Source organism: Lampris incognitus, chromosome 3 (assembly GCF_029633865.1).
Source record: "Lampris incognitus isolate fLamInc1 chromosome 3, fLamInc1.hap2, whole genome shotgun sequence".
In the NCBI taxonomy this organism is placed as follows: Eukaryota; Metazoa; Chordata; class Actinopteri; order Lampriformes; family Lampridae; genus Lampris; species Lampris incognitus.
Window position 1 is genome coordinate 685094 of NC_079213.1, and position 16658 is coordinate 701751.

Here is a 16658-nt window from a genome sequence, read left to right on the forward strand (position 1 = left end):
ACACGTTAAATCCCCACACGTTTCATCACCACACGTTAAATCACCACACGTTACATCACCACACGTTTCATCACCACACGTTTCATCACCACACTTCATCACCATACGTTACATCACCACACGTTATATCACCACACGTTTCATCACCACACATTTACACGTTTCATTACCACACGTTACATCACCACACGTTACATCACCACACGTTACATCACCACAAGTTAAATCACCAAACGTTACATCACGACACGTTACATCACCACACGTTACATCACCACACGTTTCATCACCACACATTTACACGTTTCATCACCACACGTTACATCACCACACGTTACATCACCACACGTTACATCACCACAAGTTAAATCACCAAACGTTACATCACCACACGTTTCATCACCACACGTTACATCACCACACGTTTCATCACCACACGTTACATCAACACACGTTTCATCACCACACGTTACATCACCACAAGTTACATCACCACAAGTTACATCACCACAAGTTACATCACCACAAGTTATATCACCACACGTTTCATCACCACACGTTACATCACCACACGTTTCATCACCACACGTTACATCAACACACGTTTCATCACCACACGTTACATCACCACAAGTTACATCACCACAAGTTACATCACCACAAGTTACATCACCACACGTTACATCACCACACGTTATATCACCACACGTTTCATCACCACAAGTTACATCACCACACGATACATCACCACAAGTTACATCACCACAAGTTACATCACCACACGTTACATCACCACACGTTACATCACCACACGTTACATCACCACACGTTATATCACCACACGTTTAATCACCACACGTTACATCACCACACGTTTCATCACCACACGTTTCATCACCACACGTTACATCACCACACGTTTCATCACCACACGTTTCATCACCACACGTTACATCACCACAAGTTACATCACCACACGTTTCATCACCACACGTTTCATCACCACACGTTACATCACCACACGTTACATCACCACACGTTACATCACCACAAGTTACATCACCACACGTTTCATCACCACACGTTACATCACCACACGTTACATCACCACACATTTCATCACCACAAGTTACATCACCACACGTTACATCACCACACGTTATATCACCATACGTTTCATCACCACACGTTACATCACCACACGTTTCATCACCACACGTTTACACGTTTCATCACCACACGTTACATCACCACACGTTTCATCACCACACGTTACATTACCACACGTTACATCACCACACGTTACATCACCACACGTTTCATCACCACACGTTTCATCACCACACGTTATATCACCACACGTTTCATCACCACACGTTACATCACCACACGTTTCATCACCACACGTTACATCACCACACGTTACATCACCACACGTTACATCACCACACGTTTCATCACCACACGTTACATCACCACACGTTACATCACCACACGTTACATCACCACACGTTTCATCACCACACGTTACATCACCACACGTTATATCACCATACGTTTCATCACCACACGTTTACACGTTTCATCACCACACGTTACATCACCACACGTTTCATCACCACACGTTTCATCACCACACGTTACATCACCAAACGTTACATCACCACACGTTTCATCACCACACGTTACATCACCACACGTTACATCACCACACATTTCATCACCACAAGTTACATCACCACACGTTACATCACCACACGTTATATCACCACACGTTACATCACCACACGTTTACATGTTTCATCACCACACGTTACATCACCACACGTTACATCACCACACGTTACATCACCACACGTTTCATCACCACACGTTACATCACCACACGTTACATCACCACACGTTTCATCACCACACGTTATATCACCACACGTTACATCACCACAAGTTACATCACCACACGTTACATCACCACACGTTACATCACCACACGTTACATCACCACACGTTTACACGTTTCATCACCACACGTTACATCACCACACGTTTCATCACCACACGTTACATCACCACACGTTACATCACCACACGTTACATCACCACACGTTTCATCACCACACGTTTCATCACCACACGTTATATCACCATACGTTTCATCACCATACGTTTCATCACCACACGTTACATCACCACACGTTTCATCACCACACGTTACATCACCACACGTTACATCACCACACGTTTCATCACCACACGTTACATCACCACACGTTACATCACCACACGTTACATCACCACAAGTTAAATCACCAAACGTTACATCACGACACGTTACATCACCACACGTTACATCACCACACGTTTCATCACCACACATTTACACGTTTCATCACCACACGTTACATCACCACACGTTACATCACCACACGTTACATCACCACAAGTTAAATCACCAAACGTTACATCACCACACGTTTCATCACCACACGTTACATCACCACACGTTTCATCACCACACGTTACATCAACACACGTTTCATCACCACACGTTACATCACCACAAGTTACATCACCACAAGTTACATCACCACAAGTTACATCACCACACGTTACATCACCACACGTTATATCACCACACGTTTCATCACCACAAGCTACATCACCACACGATACATCACCACAAGTTACATCACCACAAGTTACATCACCACACGTTACATCACCACACGTTACATCACCACACGTTACATCACCACACGTTATATCACCACACGTTTAATCACCACACGTTACATCACCACACGTTTCATCACCACACGTTTCATCACCACACGTTACATCACCACACGTTTCATCACCACACGTTTCATCACCACACGTTACATCACCACAAGTTACATCACCACACGTTTCATCACCACACGTTTCATCACCACACGTTACATCACCACACGTTACATCACCACACGTTACATCACCACAAGTTACATCACCACACGTTTCATCACCACACGTTACATCACCACACGTTACATCACCACACATTTCATCACCACAAGTTACATCACCACACGTTACATCACCACACGTTATATCACCATACGTTTCATCACCACACGTTACATCACCACACGTTTCATCACCACACGTTTACACGTTTCATCACCACACGTTACATCACCACACGTTACATCACCACACGTTACATCACCACACGTTACATCACCACACGTTTCATCACCACACGTTTCATCACCACACGTTATATCACCATACGTTTCATCACCACACGTTACATCACCACACGTTTCATCACCACACGTTACATCACCACACGTTACATCACCACACGTTACATCACCACACGTTTCATCACCACACGTTACATCACCACACGTTACATCACCACACGTTACATCACCACACGTTTCATCACCACACGTTACATCACCACACGTTATATCACCATACGTTTCATCAGCACACGTTATATCACCACACGTTACATCACCACACGTTTACATGTTTCATCACCACACGTTACATCACCACACGTTACATCACCACACGTTTACATGTTACATCACCACACGTTTCATCACCACACGTTACATCACCACACGTTATATCACCATACGTTTCATCAGCACACGTTATATCACCACACGTTACATCACCACACGTTTACATGTTTCATCACCACACGTTTCATCACCACACGTTACATCACCACACGTTTCATCACCACACGTTACATCACCACACGTTACATCACCACACATTTCATCACCACAAGTTACATCACCACACGTTACATCACCACACGTTATATCACCACACGTTACATCACCACACGTTTACATGTTTCATCACCACACGTTACATCACCACACGTTACATCACCACACGTTACATCACCACACGTTTCATCACCACACGTTACATCACCACACGTTACATCACCACACGTTTCATCACCACACGTTATATCACCACACGTTACATCACCACAAGTTACATCACCACACGTTACATCACCACACGTTACATCACCACACGTTACATCACCACACGTTTACACGTTTCATCACCACACGTTACATCACCACACGTTACATCACCACACGTTTCATCACCACACGTTACATCACCACACGTTACATCACCACACGTTTCATCACCACACGTTATATCACCATACGTTTCATCACCATACGTTTCATCACCACACGTTACATCACCACACGTTTCATCACCACACGTTACATCACCACACGTTACATCACCACACGTTATATCACCACACGTTTCATCACCACACGTTACATCACCACACGTTACATCACCACACGTTTCATCACCACACGTTACATCACCACACGTTATATCACCATACGTTTCATCACCACACGTTACATCACCACACGTTACATCACCACACGTTATATCACCATACGTTTCATCACCACACGTTACATCACCACACGTTACATCACCACACGTTTACACGTTTCATCACCACACGTTACATCACCACACGTTTCATCACCACACGTTTCATCACCACACGTTACATCACCAAACGTTACATCACCACACGTTTCATCACCACACGTTACATCACCACACGTTACATCACCACACATTTCATCACCACAAGTTACATCACCACACGTTACATCACCACACGTTATATCACCACACGTTACATCACCACACGTTTACATGTTTCATCACCACACGTTACATCACCACACGTTACATCACCACACGTTACATCACCACACGTTTCATCACCACACGTTACATCACCACACGTTACATCACCACACGTTTCATCACCACACGTTATATCACCACACGTTACATCACCACAAGTTACATCACCACACGTTACATCACCACACGTTACATCACCACACGTTACATCACAAGTTACATCGCCACACGTTTCATCACAAGTTACATCGCCACACGTTACATCGCCACACGTTACATCGCCACATGTTACATCGCCACACGTTACATCGCCACACGTTACATCACCACACGTTACATCACCACACATTACATCACCACACGTTAAGTCATCACAAATTAAATCATCACAAATTAGACACCACAAATTAAATCACCACACGTTACATCACCACACGTTACAGCGCCATACGTTACATCGCCACACGTTACATCACCACACGTTACATCGTCATGTGTTTCACAATCGGCTTATTTTATTAAAGCTCTCTGTTCTGCTTTTTTACTATGAACCTGTCTGTGTGTGTGTCTGTGTGTGTGTCTGTGTGTGTCTGTCAGGTCGGGAGCTTTGGGTTCTGGCTCTGGGTAGCAGTCCAAGGCGACATGTTCTGGGAATCCCAGAGTTTAAATACATCGCTAATATGCACGGAAATGAGGTCAGACAACCCCCCCCCAACACACACACACACACACGCACTACACTCCTGTGTAAATACTCACACACACACATACACACACACACACTGCACTCCTTTGTGAATACTCACACACACACACACACAGCACTCCTGTGTAAATACTCACACACACATCCACATACAAACACACATACACGCACTGCACTCCTGTGTGAATACTCACTCACACACACACACACACACACACACACACACACACACACACACACACACTCACACACACACACACACACACACACACACACACACATACACAAACACAGACACACACTGCACTCCTGTGTGAGTAATCACACACACACACACACACACACACACACACACACACACACACAGACACATACACACACAAAAACACACACTGCACTCCTGTGTAAGTACTTACACACACACACACACACAAACACACACACACCCACACATATACACACAAACACAGACTCACACACACACACACACACTCTCTCTCTCTCTCTCACACACACACACACACACACACACACACACACACACACATCACGCCCATAGCACCTACAGATGGAGACAGTTCATTTGATGAGTGTGTCAGAAACCATTGTTTCTTCATACAGCCATCTTGGCAGCTTCCACTGGGAAGTGTCTTCCATTCTGTTACCAGGAAACTGTTCAGCAGCTTCTGACCTGCTAACATGAAGGATGCTTTTCATGCTAGCCATCCTATGCCACTACTCCAGGAAACTGTTCAGCAACTTCTGAACTACTAACATGAAGCATGTTTCCCATGCTAGCCATCCCATGCCACTACTGCATGAAGCTGTTCAGCAGCTTCTGAACTTCTAACATGAAGGATGTTTCTCATGCTAGCTATCTGATGCCACTACTGCATGAAACTGTTCAGCAGCCTCTGAACTGCTAACATGAAGGATGTTTCTCATGCTAGCTATCCTATGCCACTACTGCAGGAAACTGTTCAGCAGCTTCTGAACTGCTAACATGAAGAATGTTTCCCATGCTATCCATCCCATGCCACTACTGCATGAAGCTGTTCAGCAGCTTCTGAACTGCTAACATGAAGGATGTTTCTCATGCTAGCTATCTGATGCCACTACTGCAGGAAACTGTTCATCAGCTTATGAACTGCTAACATGAAGGATGTTTCTCATGCTAGCCATCCCATACCACTACTCCAGGAAACTGTTCAGCAGCTTCTGAACTGCTAACATGAAACATGTTTCTCATGCTAGGTATCCTATGGCACTACTGCAGGAAACTGTTCAGTAGCTTCTGAACTGCTAACATGAAGGATATTTCTCATGCTAGCCACCCTAAGCCACTACTGCAGGAAACTGTTCACTAGCTTCTGAACTGCTAACATAAAGGATGTTTCCAGTGCTAGGTATCCTATGCCACTACTGTAGGAAACTCTTCACCAGCTTCTGAACTGCTAATATGAAGGATGTTTCCCATGCTAACTATCTGATGCCACTACTCCAGGAAACTGATCAGCAGCTTCTGAACTGCTAACATGAGGGAATGCTAGCCATCACATGCCACTACCCCAGGAAACTGTTCACCAGCTTTGGAACTGCTAACATGAAGGATGCTTTTCATACTAGCCATCCTATGCCACTACTCCAGGAAACTGTTCAGCAACTTCTGAACTACTAACATGAAGCATGTTTCCCATGCTAGCCATCTCATGCCACTACTGCATGAAACCGTTTAGCAGCCTCTGAACTGCTATCATGACGGATGTTTCCCATGCTAGCAATCTCATGCCACTACTGCATAAAACTGTTCACCAGCTTCTGAACTGCTAACATGAAGGAAGTTTCCCATGCTAGCCATCCCATACTACTACTTCAGGAAACTGTTCATCAGCTTCTGAACTACTAACATGAAGGATGTTTCCCATGCTAGCTATCCTATGCCACTACTGCAGGAAACTGTTCACCAATTTCTGAACTGCTAACATGAAGGATGTTTCTCATGCTAGCCATCCTATGCCACTACTGCAGGAAACTGTTCACCAGCTTCTGAACTGCTGACATGAAGGATGATTCCCATGCTAGCCATCCCATGCCACTACTGCAGGAAACTGTTCACCAGCTTCTGAACTGCTAACACGAAGGATGTTTCTCATGCTAGCTATCCTATGCCACTACTGCAGGAAACTGTTCAGCAGCTTCTGAACTGCTAACATGAAGGATGGTTCTCATGCTAGCCATCCTATGCCACTACTGAAGGAAACTGTTCACCAGCTTCTGACCTGCTAACATGAAGGATGTTTCCCATGCTAGCCATCCTATGCCACTACTGCAGGAAACTGTTCAGCAGCTTCTGAACTGCTAACATGAAGGACGATTCCCATGCTAGCAATCCCATGCCACTGCTCCCGGAAACTGATCAGCAGCTTCTGAACTGCTAACATGAGGGATGTTTCCCATGCTAGCCATCCCATGCCACTAGTCCAGGAGCAACTGCAGTTCCCACGTCCAGCTCATGTGGGACAGATGTGATAACTGGATAACTGCTTAAAATTGACAATGGCTCAGCTGTATTAACATCTTCAGTTCATCAAACAGGACAGAGAATATGTCACATTGTCTCTGCTGTAGACCACAGTGTCTCTTCCTTCTGACCTCAGGATCCATCCAGGATCCATTCACATATTCTCCTCCAATTACATCCAGAAGGATTTTGGACTACATTACTTTCACTAATGCCAAAAATCATCATTTATTTATCTTTTGAGATGAATTACCCTGCATGAGCTAACTTAGAATCATTTAACGTCTGAGGCATTTCCCTCCACGGCTCTCCTCCTGACTACATGGTGAGCCTCCAGGCATAAACAGTCTAATAGGACGTCTTTTTAAAGATGGAGACAGAAGCATACACAGGAGGGAAAACGGGAAGTATCTGGACAGATGTTAACATCTGCTGTACAACACTACCTCCAACACATCTGCTGTACAATACTACATCCAACTCATATGCTGTACAATACTACATCCAACTCATATGCTGTACAACACTACATCCAACACATCTGCTGTACAACACTACATCCAACACATCTGCTGTACAATTCTACAACCAACTCATATGCTGTACAATTCTACAACCAACTCATATGCTGTACAATACTGTACAAGCTGGAATACAGTGTGTGTGTGCATGTGTGTGTGTATGTGTGTGTGCATGTGTGTGTGCATGTGTGTGTGTTTATATGTGTGTACGTGTGTACGTGTGTGTGTGTGTGTGTGTGCACGCGCGCGCGGGTGTGTGTATGTGTGTGCGCGTATGTGTATATATGTGTGTGTGTGTTTGTGTGTGTGTGTGTGTGTGTGTGTGTGTGTGTGTATTTTGGCAGAACAAGGGTTTCTGGGAAGTCTACATACTTCTTTAGCAGGACAGAAGTGACAGGAAGTGAAGCTAATAAAACAGGAAACAGCAGCAACACAACTGCTGCTAAACTGACCAATGCTCGACAAAACGTGCAGACATGTGACAAGAAATGAGGATATGATTCATTTTGCCACATTAATATATGATCACCACTGCCGACATTATCACATGATCACCACCCCCAACATTATCACATGATCACCACCCCCAACATTATCACATGATCACCACCCCCAACATTATCACATGATCACCACTGCCGACATTATCACATGATCACCACTGTCAACATTATCTCATGATCACCACCCCCAACATTATCACATGATCACCACTGTCAACATTATCTCATGATCACCACTGTCAACATTATCTCATGATCACCACCCCCAACATTATCACACGATCACCACTGTCAACATTATCTCATGATCACCACCCCTAACATTATCACATGATCACCACTGCCAACATTATCACATGATCACCACCCTCAACATTATCACATGATCACCACCCCCAACATTATCACATGATCACCACCCCCAACATTATCACATGATCACCACTGCCGACATTATCACATGATCACCACCCCCAACATTATCACATGATCACCACCCCCAACATTATCACATGATCACCACCTCCAACATTATCACATGATCACTACCCCCAACATTATCACATGATCACCACTGTCAACATTATCGCATGATCACCACCCCCAACATTATCACATGATCACCACCCTCAACATTATCACATGATCACCACCCCCAACATTATCACATGATCACCACCCCCAACATTATCACATGATCACCACTGTCAACATTATCTCATGATCACCACCCCCAACATTATCACATGATCACCACCCCCAACATTATCACATGATCACCACCGTCAACATTATCGCATGATCACCACCCCCAACATTATCACCACTGTCAACATTATCTCATGATCACCACTGTCAACATTATCACATGATCACCACCCCCAACATTATCACATGATCACCACTGTCAACATTATCTCATGATCACCACCCCCAACATTATCACATGATCACCACTGCCAACATTATCACATGATCACCACCCTCAACATTATCACATGATCACCACCCCCAACATTATCACATGATCACCACCCCCAACATTATCACATGATCACTACCCCCAACATTATCACATGATCACCACCCCCAACATTATCACATGATCACCACTGCCAACATTATCACATGATCACCACTGCCAACATTATCTCATGATCACCACCCCCAACATTATCACATGATCACCACTGCCAACATTATCACATGATCACCACCCTCAACATTATCACATGATCACCACCCCCAACATTATCACATGATCACCACCCCCAACATTATCACATGATCACCACTGCCGACATTATCACATGATCACCACCCCCAACATTATCACATGATCACCACCCCCAACATTATCACATGATCACCACCTCCAACATTATCACATGATCACTACCCCCAACATTATCACATGATCACCACTGTCAACATTATCGCATGATCACCACCCCCAACATTATCACATGATCACCACCCTCAACATTATCACATGATCACCACCCCCAACATTATCACATGATCACCACTGTCAACATTATCTCATGATCACCACCCCCAACATTATCACATGATCACCACCCCCAACATTATCACATGATCACCACCCCCAACATTATCACATGATCACCACCGTCAACATTATCGCATGATCACCACCCCCAACATTATCACCACTGCCAACATTATCACATGATCACCACCCCCAACATTATCACATGATCACCACTGTCAACATTATCGCATGATCACCACCCCCAACATTATCACATGATCACCACTGCCAACATTATCACATGATCACCACCCCCAACATTATCACATGATCACCACCCCCAACATTATCACATGATCACCACCCCCAACATTATCACATGATCACTACCCCCAACATTATCACATGATCACCACCCCCAACATTATCACATGATCACCACTGCCAACATTATCACATGATCACCACTGCCAACATTATCTCATGATCACCACCCCCAACATTATCACACGATCACCACTGTCAACATTATCTCATGATCACCACCCCCAACATTATCACATGATCACCACTGCCAACATTATCTCATGATCACCACCCCCAACATTAGAACATGATCACCAGTGCCAACATTATCACATGATCACCAGTCAACATTCTCACATGATCACCACCCCCAACATTATCACATGATCACCACTGTCAACATTATCTCATGATCACCACCCCCAACATTATCACATGATCACCACTCTCAACATTATCTCATGATCACCACTGTCAACATTATCTCATGATCACCACCCCCAACATTATCACACGATCACCACTGTCAACATTATCTCATGATCACCACCCCCAACATTATCACATGATCACCACTGCCAACATTATCTCATGATCACCACCCCCCAACATTAGAACATGATCACCAGTGCCAACATTATCACATGATCACCAGTCAACATTCTCACATGATCACCACCCCCAACATTATCACATGATCACCACTGTCAACATTATCACATGATCACCACTGTCAACATTATCTCATGATCACCACTGTCAACATTATCTCATGATCACCACCCCCAACATTATCTCATGATCACTGCTGTCAATATTATCACATGATCACCACTGCCAACATTATCTCATGATCACCACTGTCAACATTATCTCATGATCACCACCCCCAACATTATCTCATGATCACCGCTGTCAATATTATCACATGATCACCACTGCCAACATTATCAAATCAAATCAAATCAAATTTATTTGTATAGCCCAATATCACAAATTACAAATTTGCCTCAGTGGGCTTAACAGCAACGCAACATCCTGTCCTTAGACCCTCACATCGGATAAGGAAAAACTCCCTAAAAAACCCTTTAACAGGGAGAAAAAATAAGAAGAAACCTCAGGGAGAGCAACAGAGGAGGGATCTCTCTCCCAAGACGGACAGCGTGCAATGGATGTTGTGTTCACGCAATTTACATAATATAACATTATCACATAATACAACATTAGAACATGCTCACCACTGCCAACAGTATCACATGATCATCACTGCCAACAGTATCACATGATCATCACTGCCAACAGTATCACATGATCATCACTGGCAACAGTATCACATGATCACCACTGCCAACATTATCACATGATCACCACTGCCAACATTCTGAGCATAGAGCACGATGTGAACTGAAGGTGTCAGAGTCCGCCATGGCTTCAGCTGTGAGATGAGCTGCTGTAAACCTGCATCCTCAGCATCATGGCAGAGATGTACTGCAGGTACACATCATATGTACTGTAGTACTGCAGGTACATATCATATGTACTGCAGGTACACATCATATGTACTGCGGTACTGCAGTTACACATCGTATATACTGCTATTACACATCATATGTACTGCAGTACTCCAAGTACACATCATATGTACTGCAGATACACATCATATGTACTGTAGTACTGCAGGTACACATCACCTGTACTGCATGTACACATCATATGTACTGCAGGTAGATATCATATGTACTGCAGTACTGCAGGTACACATCATAAGTACTGCAGGTACATATCATATGTACTGCAGTACTGCAGGTACATATCATATAATAATAATAATAATAATAATAATAATAATAATACATTTTATTTGTGGGCGCCTTTCAGAGGACTCAAGGACACCTTACAGAACACAGTAAAAAACAAGCAGCACTGTATGTATCAGACAGCAGGGTAGACAATAAAAAGTTAACACAACAGATAAGTATACAATCATCATCTGCACAAAACTCAATGAAGCGTGGATCAGACTGAATATGCCAGTTTGAAAAAGTGCGTTTTGAGATGGGATGTGAAGGTTGAAAGAGAGTCAATGTTGTGAATGTCTTGTCAGAAAGAGGTCCATAGGCAGGGGGCAGAATGACTGAAGGCCCTAGACCCCATGGTAGTCAAGAGGGCTGATGGTCTATTGAGTTGGACAGCAGAAGAGGATCTGAGAGTGTGGTAGGGCATGTGGATATGAAGGAGTTCAGAAAGATATGAAGGAGCAAGGTTATTAAGGGCCTTAAAGGTGAGGAGCAGGATCTTGAGGTCAATACGGTATATAACAGGAAGCCAATGGAGTTGCTGAAGAACAGGAGTGATGTGATCTATGGAAGGAGTTCTGGTAATGATACGGGCAGCTGAATTCTGGACCAGTTGAAGTTTATGAAGACACTTGAGGGGAAGGCCAAAGAGTATAGAATTACAGTAGTCAATGCGGGATGTAACCAGAGTGTGAATGAGTATGGCTGTACTTTTAGGTGTAAGTGATGGGCGAAGATTATTAATATTGTGTAGGTTGAAGTATGCAGACCGAGTAACATTGTTGACGTGGGCTTCAAAAGATAATGTGCTGTCCAGGATGACACCCAGACTCTTAACCTGAGGCAATGGAGGAACTATAGAATTGTCAATAGAGAAAAACTGTTAGGTTTGGCCAAAGTAGATTTAGTGCCAACTAGGAGGACCTCAGTTTTATCACTATTAGGTTTGAGGAAGTGGTATGAAAACCAGGATTTGATTTCTAGTAAGCAGTCAGAAAGGGAAGTGGGTGGAAGAGTGGAGGTAGGTTTGTTGAATAGATAAAGCTGGGTGTCATCCATGTAGCAGTGAAATTGAATGCCAACTTTCCTGAAAATGTGGCCAAGAGTTAGTGGGTAAATAATAATTAGGAGGGGTCCCAATACAGAGCCCTGGGGAACACCGGTAGTAACAGGAAAGGACTGAGATCTCAAATTTTTAAGTTGGACAAACTGAGTGCGGCCAGAGCGATATGATCTAAACCAGTCAAGCGGGGTACCAGTTATTCCAATGGAAGCTAATCTTCAAGGAGGACAAGTATGGTTAGGAGCCCAGAGTCAGCTGCCGTCAACAGATCATTAGTGATTTTCACCAGTGCTGTCTCCGTACTGTGCATGGAGTGAAAACCAGACTGGAATTGTTCAAACGGATTGTTGTGCATCAAGCGAGCATGTACCTGAGATGTGACTGTCCTTTCAAGTGTTTTAGAAATGGTAAATTTGAGATTGGGAGAAAATTATTCAAATTGTTGGGGTCTGCACCAGGTTTCTTGAGTATTGGAGTTATTGCAGCTGTTTTGAGAGATGAGGGAACAAGACCACAGGTAAGTGAGGAATGTATGATATCAGTTATTAAAGAGGATAGAGAAGGTAGACAGGCTTTTACTAAATGAGTAGGAAGGGTGTCTAACTGACAGGTGTATGATTTGGATTTGTGAATAAGACCAAATATTTCTGCAACAGTTGGGGGTACAAAACTAGATAGTGAAAAACAGAGGGGAACATAGGAGGGTGAATAAGATGAACTGTATGCAGTATTGTTTGACGAGGTCAATTGCTGATGGATATTTTCAATTTTGGCATTAAAAAAGGTCATGAAGGTATCACATTGAGCAACTGAATACAGGTGATATGTAGTGCAGGTACATATCATATGTACTGCAGTACTGCAGGTACACGTCATATGTACTGCTGGTACACATCGAATGTATTGCAGGTACACATCATATGTATTGCAGTACTGCAAGTACACATCATATGTACTGCACGTACACATCATATGTACTGCAGTACTGCAGGTACACATCATTTGTACTGCTGGTACACATCATATGTACTGCAGGTAAGCATCATATGTACTGCAGTACTGTAGGTACACACCATATGTACTGCAGTACTGCAGGTACACATCATATGTACTGCAGGTACATGCCATATGTACTGCAGGTACACATCATATGTACTGCAGGTACACATCATATGTACTGCACACACAAGTCGCTACTCAACATCATGTGACGGGACGTAAACAGGAACAGGCAAAAAGAATATTTACTGCAGAATTTAAGCTGAGATATTCAACAGACATTCTTTTGTTTCTGCTGTATATTTCATGTTGTAGCACAGGTGTTTCCCCAGCGGATGCACAGGAAGTGCAATATGTTCATACTGTAGATTTGTATACTATCAAACAAGAAAGGGCTCAGAGCCGATCCTTGATGTAATCCCACCTCCACCTTGAACCCATCTGTCATTCCAACCACACACCTCACCACTGTCACACTGCCCTCATACATATCCTGCAACACTCCTACATACTTCTCTGCAACTCCTGACTCCCTCATACAATACAATACCTCCTTTCTCGGCACCCTGTCGTATGCTTTCTCTAAATCTACAAAGACACAATGTAACTCCTTCTGGCCTCCTCTATACTTCTCCATCAACATTCTCAAAGCAAACATCACATCTGTGGTGCTCTTTCCTGGCATGAAACCATACTGCTGCTCGCTGATCATCACCTCTCCTCTTAACCTAGCTTCTATTATGCTTCCTCTTCTCTTAACCTAGCTCCTAGTACTCTTTCTCTCCTCTTAACCTAGCTTCTATTACACTTCCTCTCCTCTCAACCTAGCTTCTAGTACTCTTGCTCTCTTCTCAACCTAGCTCCTAGTACTCTTTCTCTCCTCTTAACCTAGCTTCTATTACACTTCTTCTCTTAACCTAGCTTCTAGTACGCTTCCTCTTCTCTTAACCTAGCTTCTGTCACTCTCTCTCTTCTCTTAACCTAGCTTCTAGTACTCCCTCTCCCCTTAACCTAGCTTCTATTACTCTCTCTCCTCTCAACCTAGCTTCTAGTACTCTTTCTCTTCTCTTAACCTAGCTTCTAGTTCTCTTTCTCTTCTCTTAACCTAGCTTCTGTCACTTTCACTTCTCTTAACCCAGCATCTATTACCCTTGCTCTCCTCTTAACCTAGCTTCTATTACTCTCTCTCCTCTCAACCTAGCTTCTAGTACTCTTTCTCTTCTCTTAACCTAGCTTCTAGTACTCTTGCTCTCCTCTTAACCTAGCTTCTATTACTCTCTCTCCTCTCAACCTAGCTTCTAGTACTCTTTATCTTCTCTTAACCTAGCTTCTGTCACTTTCACTTCTCTTAACCCAGCATCTATTACCCTTGCTCTCCTCTTAACCTAACTTCTATTACTCTCTCTCCTCTCAACCTAGCTTCTAGTACTCTTTCTCTTCTCTTAACCTAGCTTCTAGTACTCTTGCTCTCCTCTTAACCTAGCTTCCATTACTCGCTCTCCTCTCAACCTACCTTCTAGTACTCTTTCTCTTCTCTTAACTTCTATTACTCTTTCTCTCCTCTTAACCTAGCTTCTAGTACTCTCTCTTCTCTTAAACTAGCTTCTAGTACTCTCTCTTCTCTTAACTTAGCTTCTATTACTCTTTCTCTCCTCTCAACCTAGCTACTAGTACTTTTTTCTCTCCTCTCAACCTAACTTCTATTACGCTTCCTCTTCTCTTAACCTAGCTTCTATTACTCTTGCTCTCCTCTCAACCTGACATCTATTACTCTCTCTTCTCTTAACCTAGCTACTAGTACTCTTTCTCTCCTCTTAACCTAGCTTCTATTACACTTCCTCTTCTCTTAACCTAGCTTCTAGTACTCTCTCTTCTCTTAACGTAGCTACTAGTACTAGTTCTCTTCTCTTAACCTAGCTTCTATTACTCTCTTTTCTCTTAACCTAGCTTCTAGTACTCTCTCTTCTCTTAACTTAGCTTCTATTACTCTTTCTCTCCTCTTAACGTAGCTTCTATTATGCTTCCTCTT

At 43.5% G+C, this 16658-nt stretch overlaps 1 protein-coding gene across 1 annotated transcript in view; it reads left to right on the forward strand.

Annotated features, from left to right (window-relative positions):
* Positions 1-16658, forward strand: part of cpm (carboxypeptidase M) — a 75721-nt gene that overhangs the window by 26970 nt on the left and 32093 nt on the right. The window contains exon 3 of the mRNA XM_056275673.1: positions 5317-5414. Coding sequence (XP_056131648.1) covers positions 5317-5414 — 98 coding nt within the window. The remainder of the gene's footprint in view (positions 1-5316; positions 5415-16658) is intronic.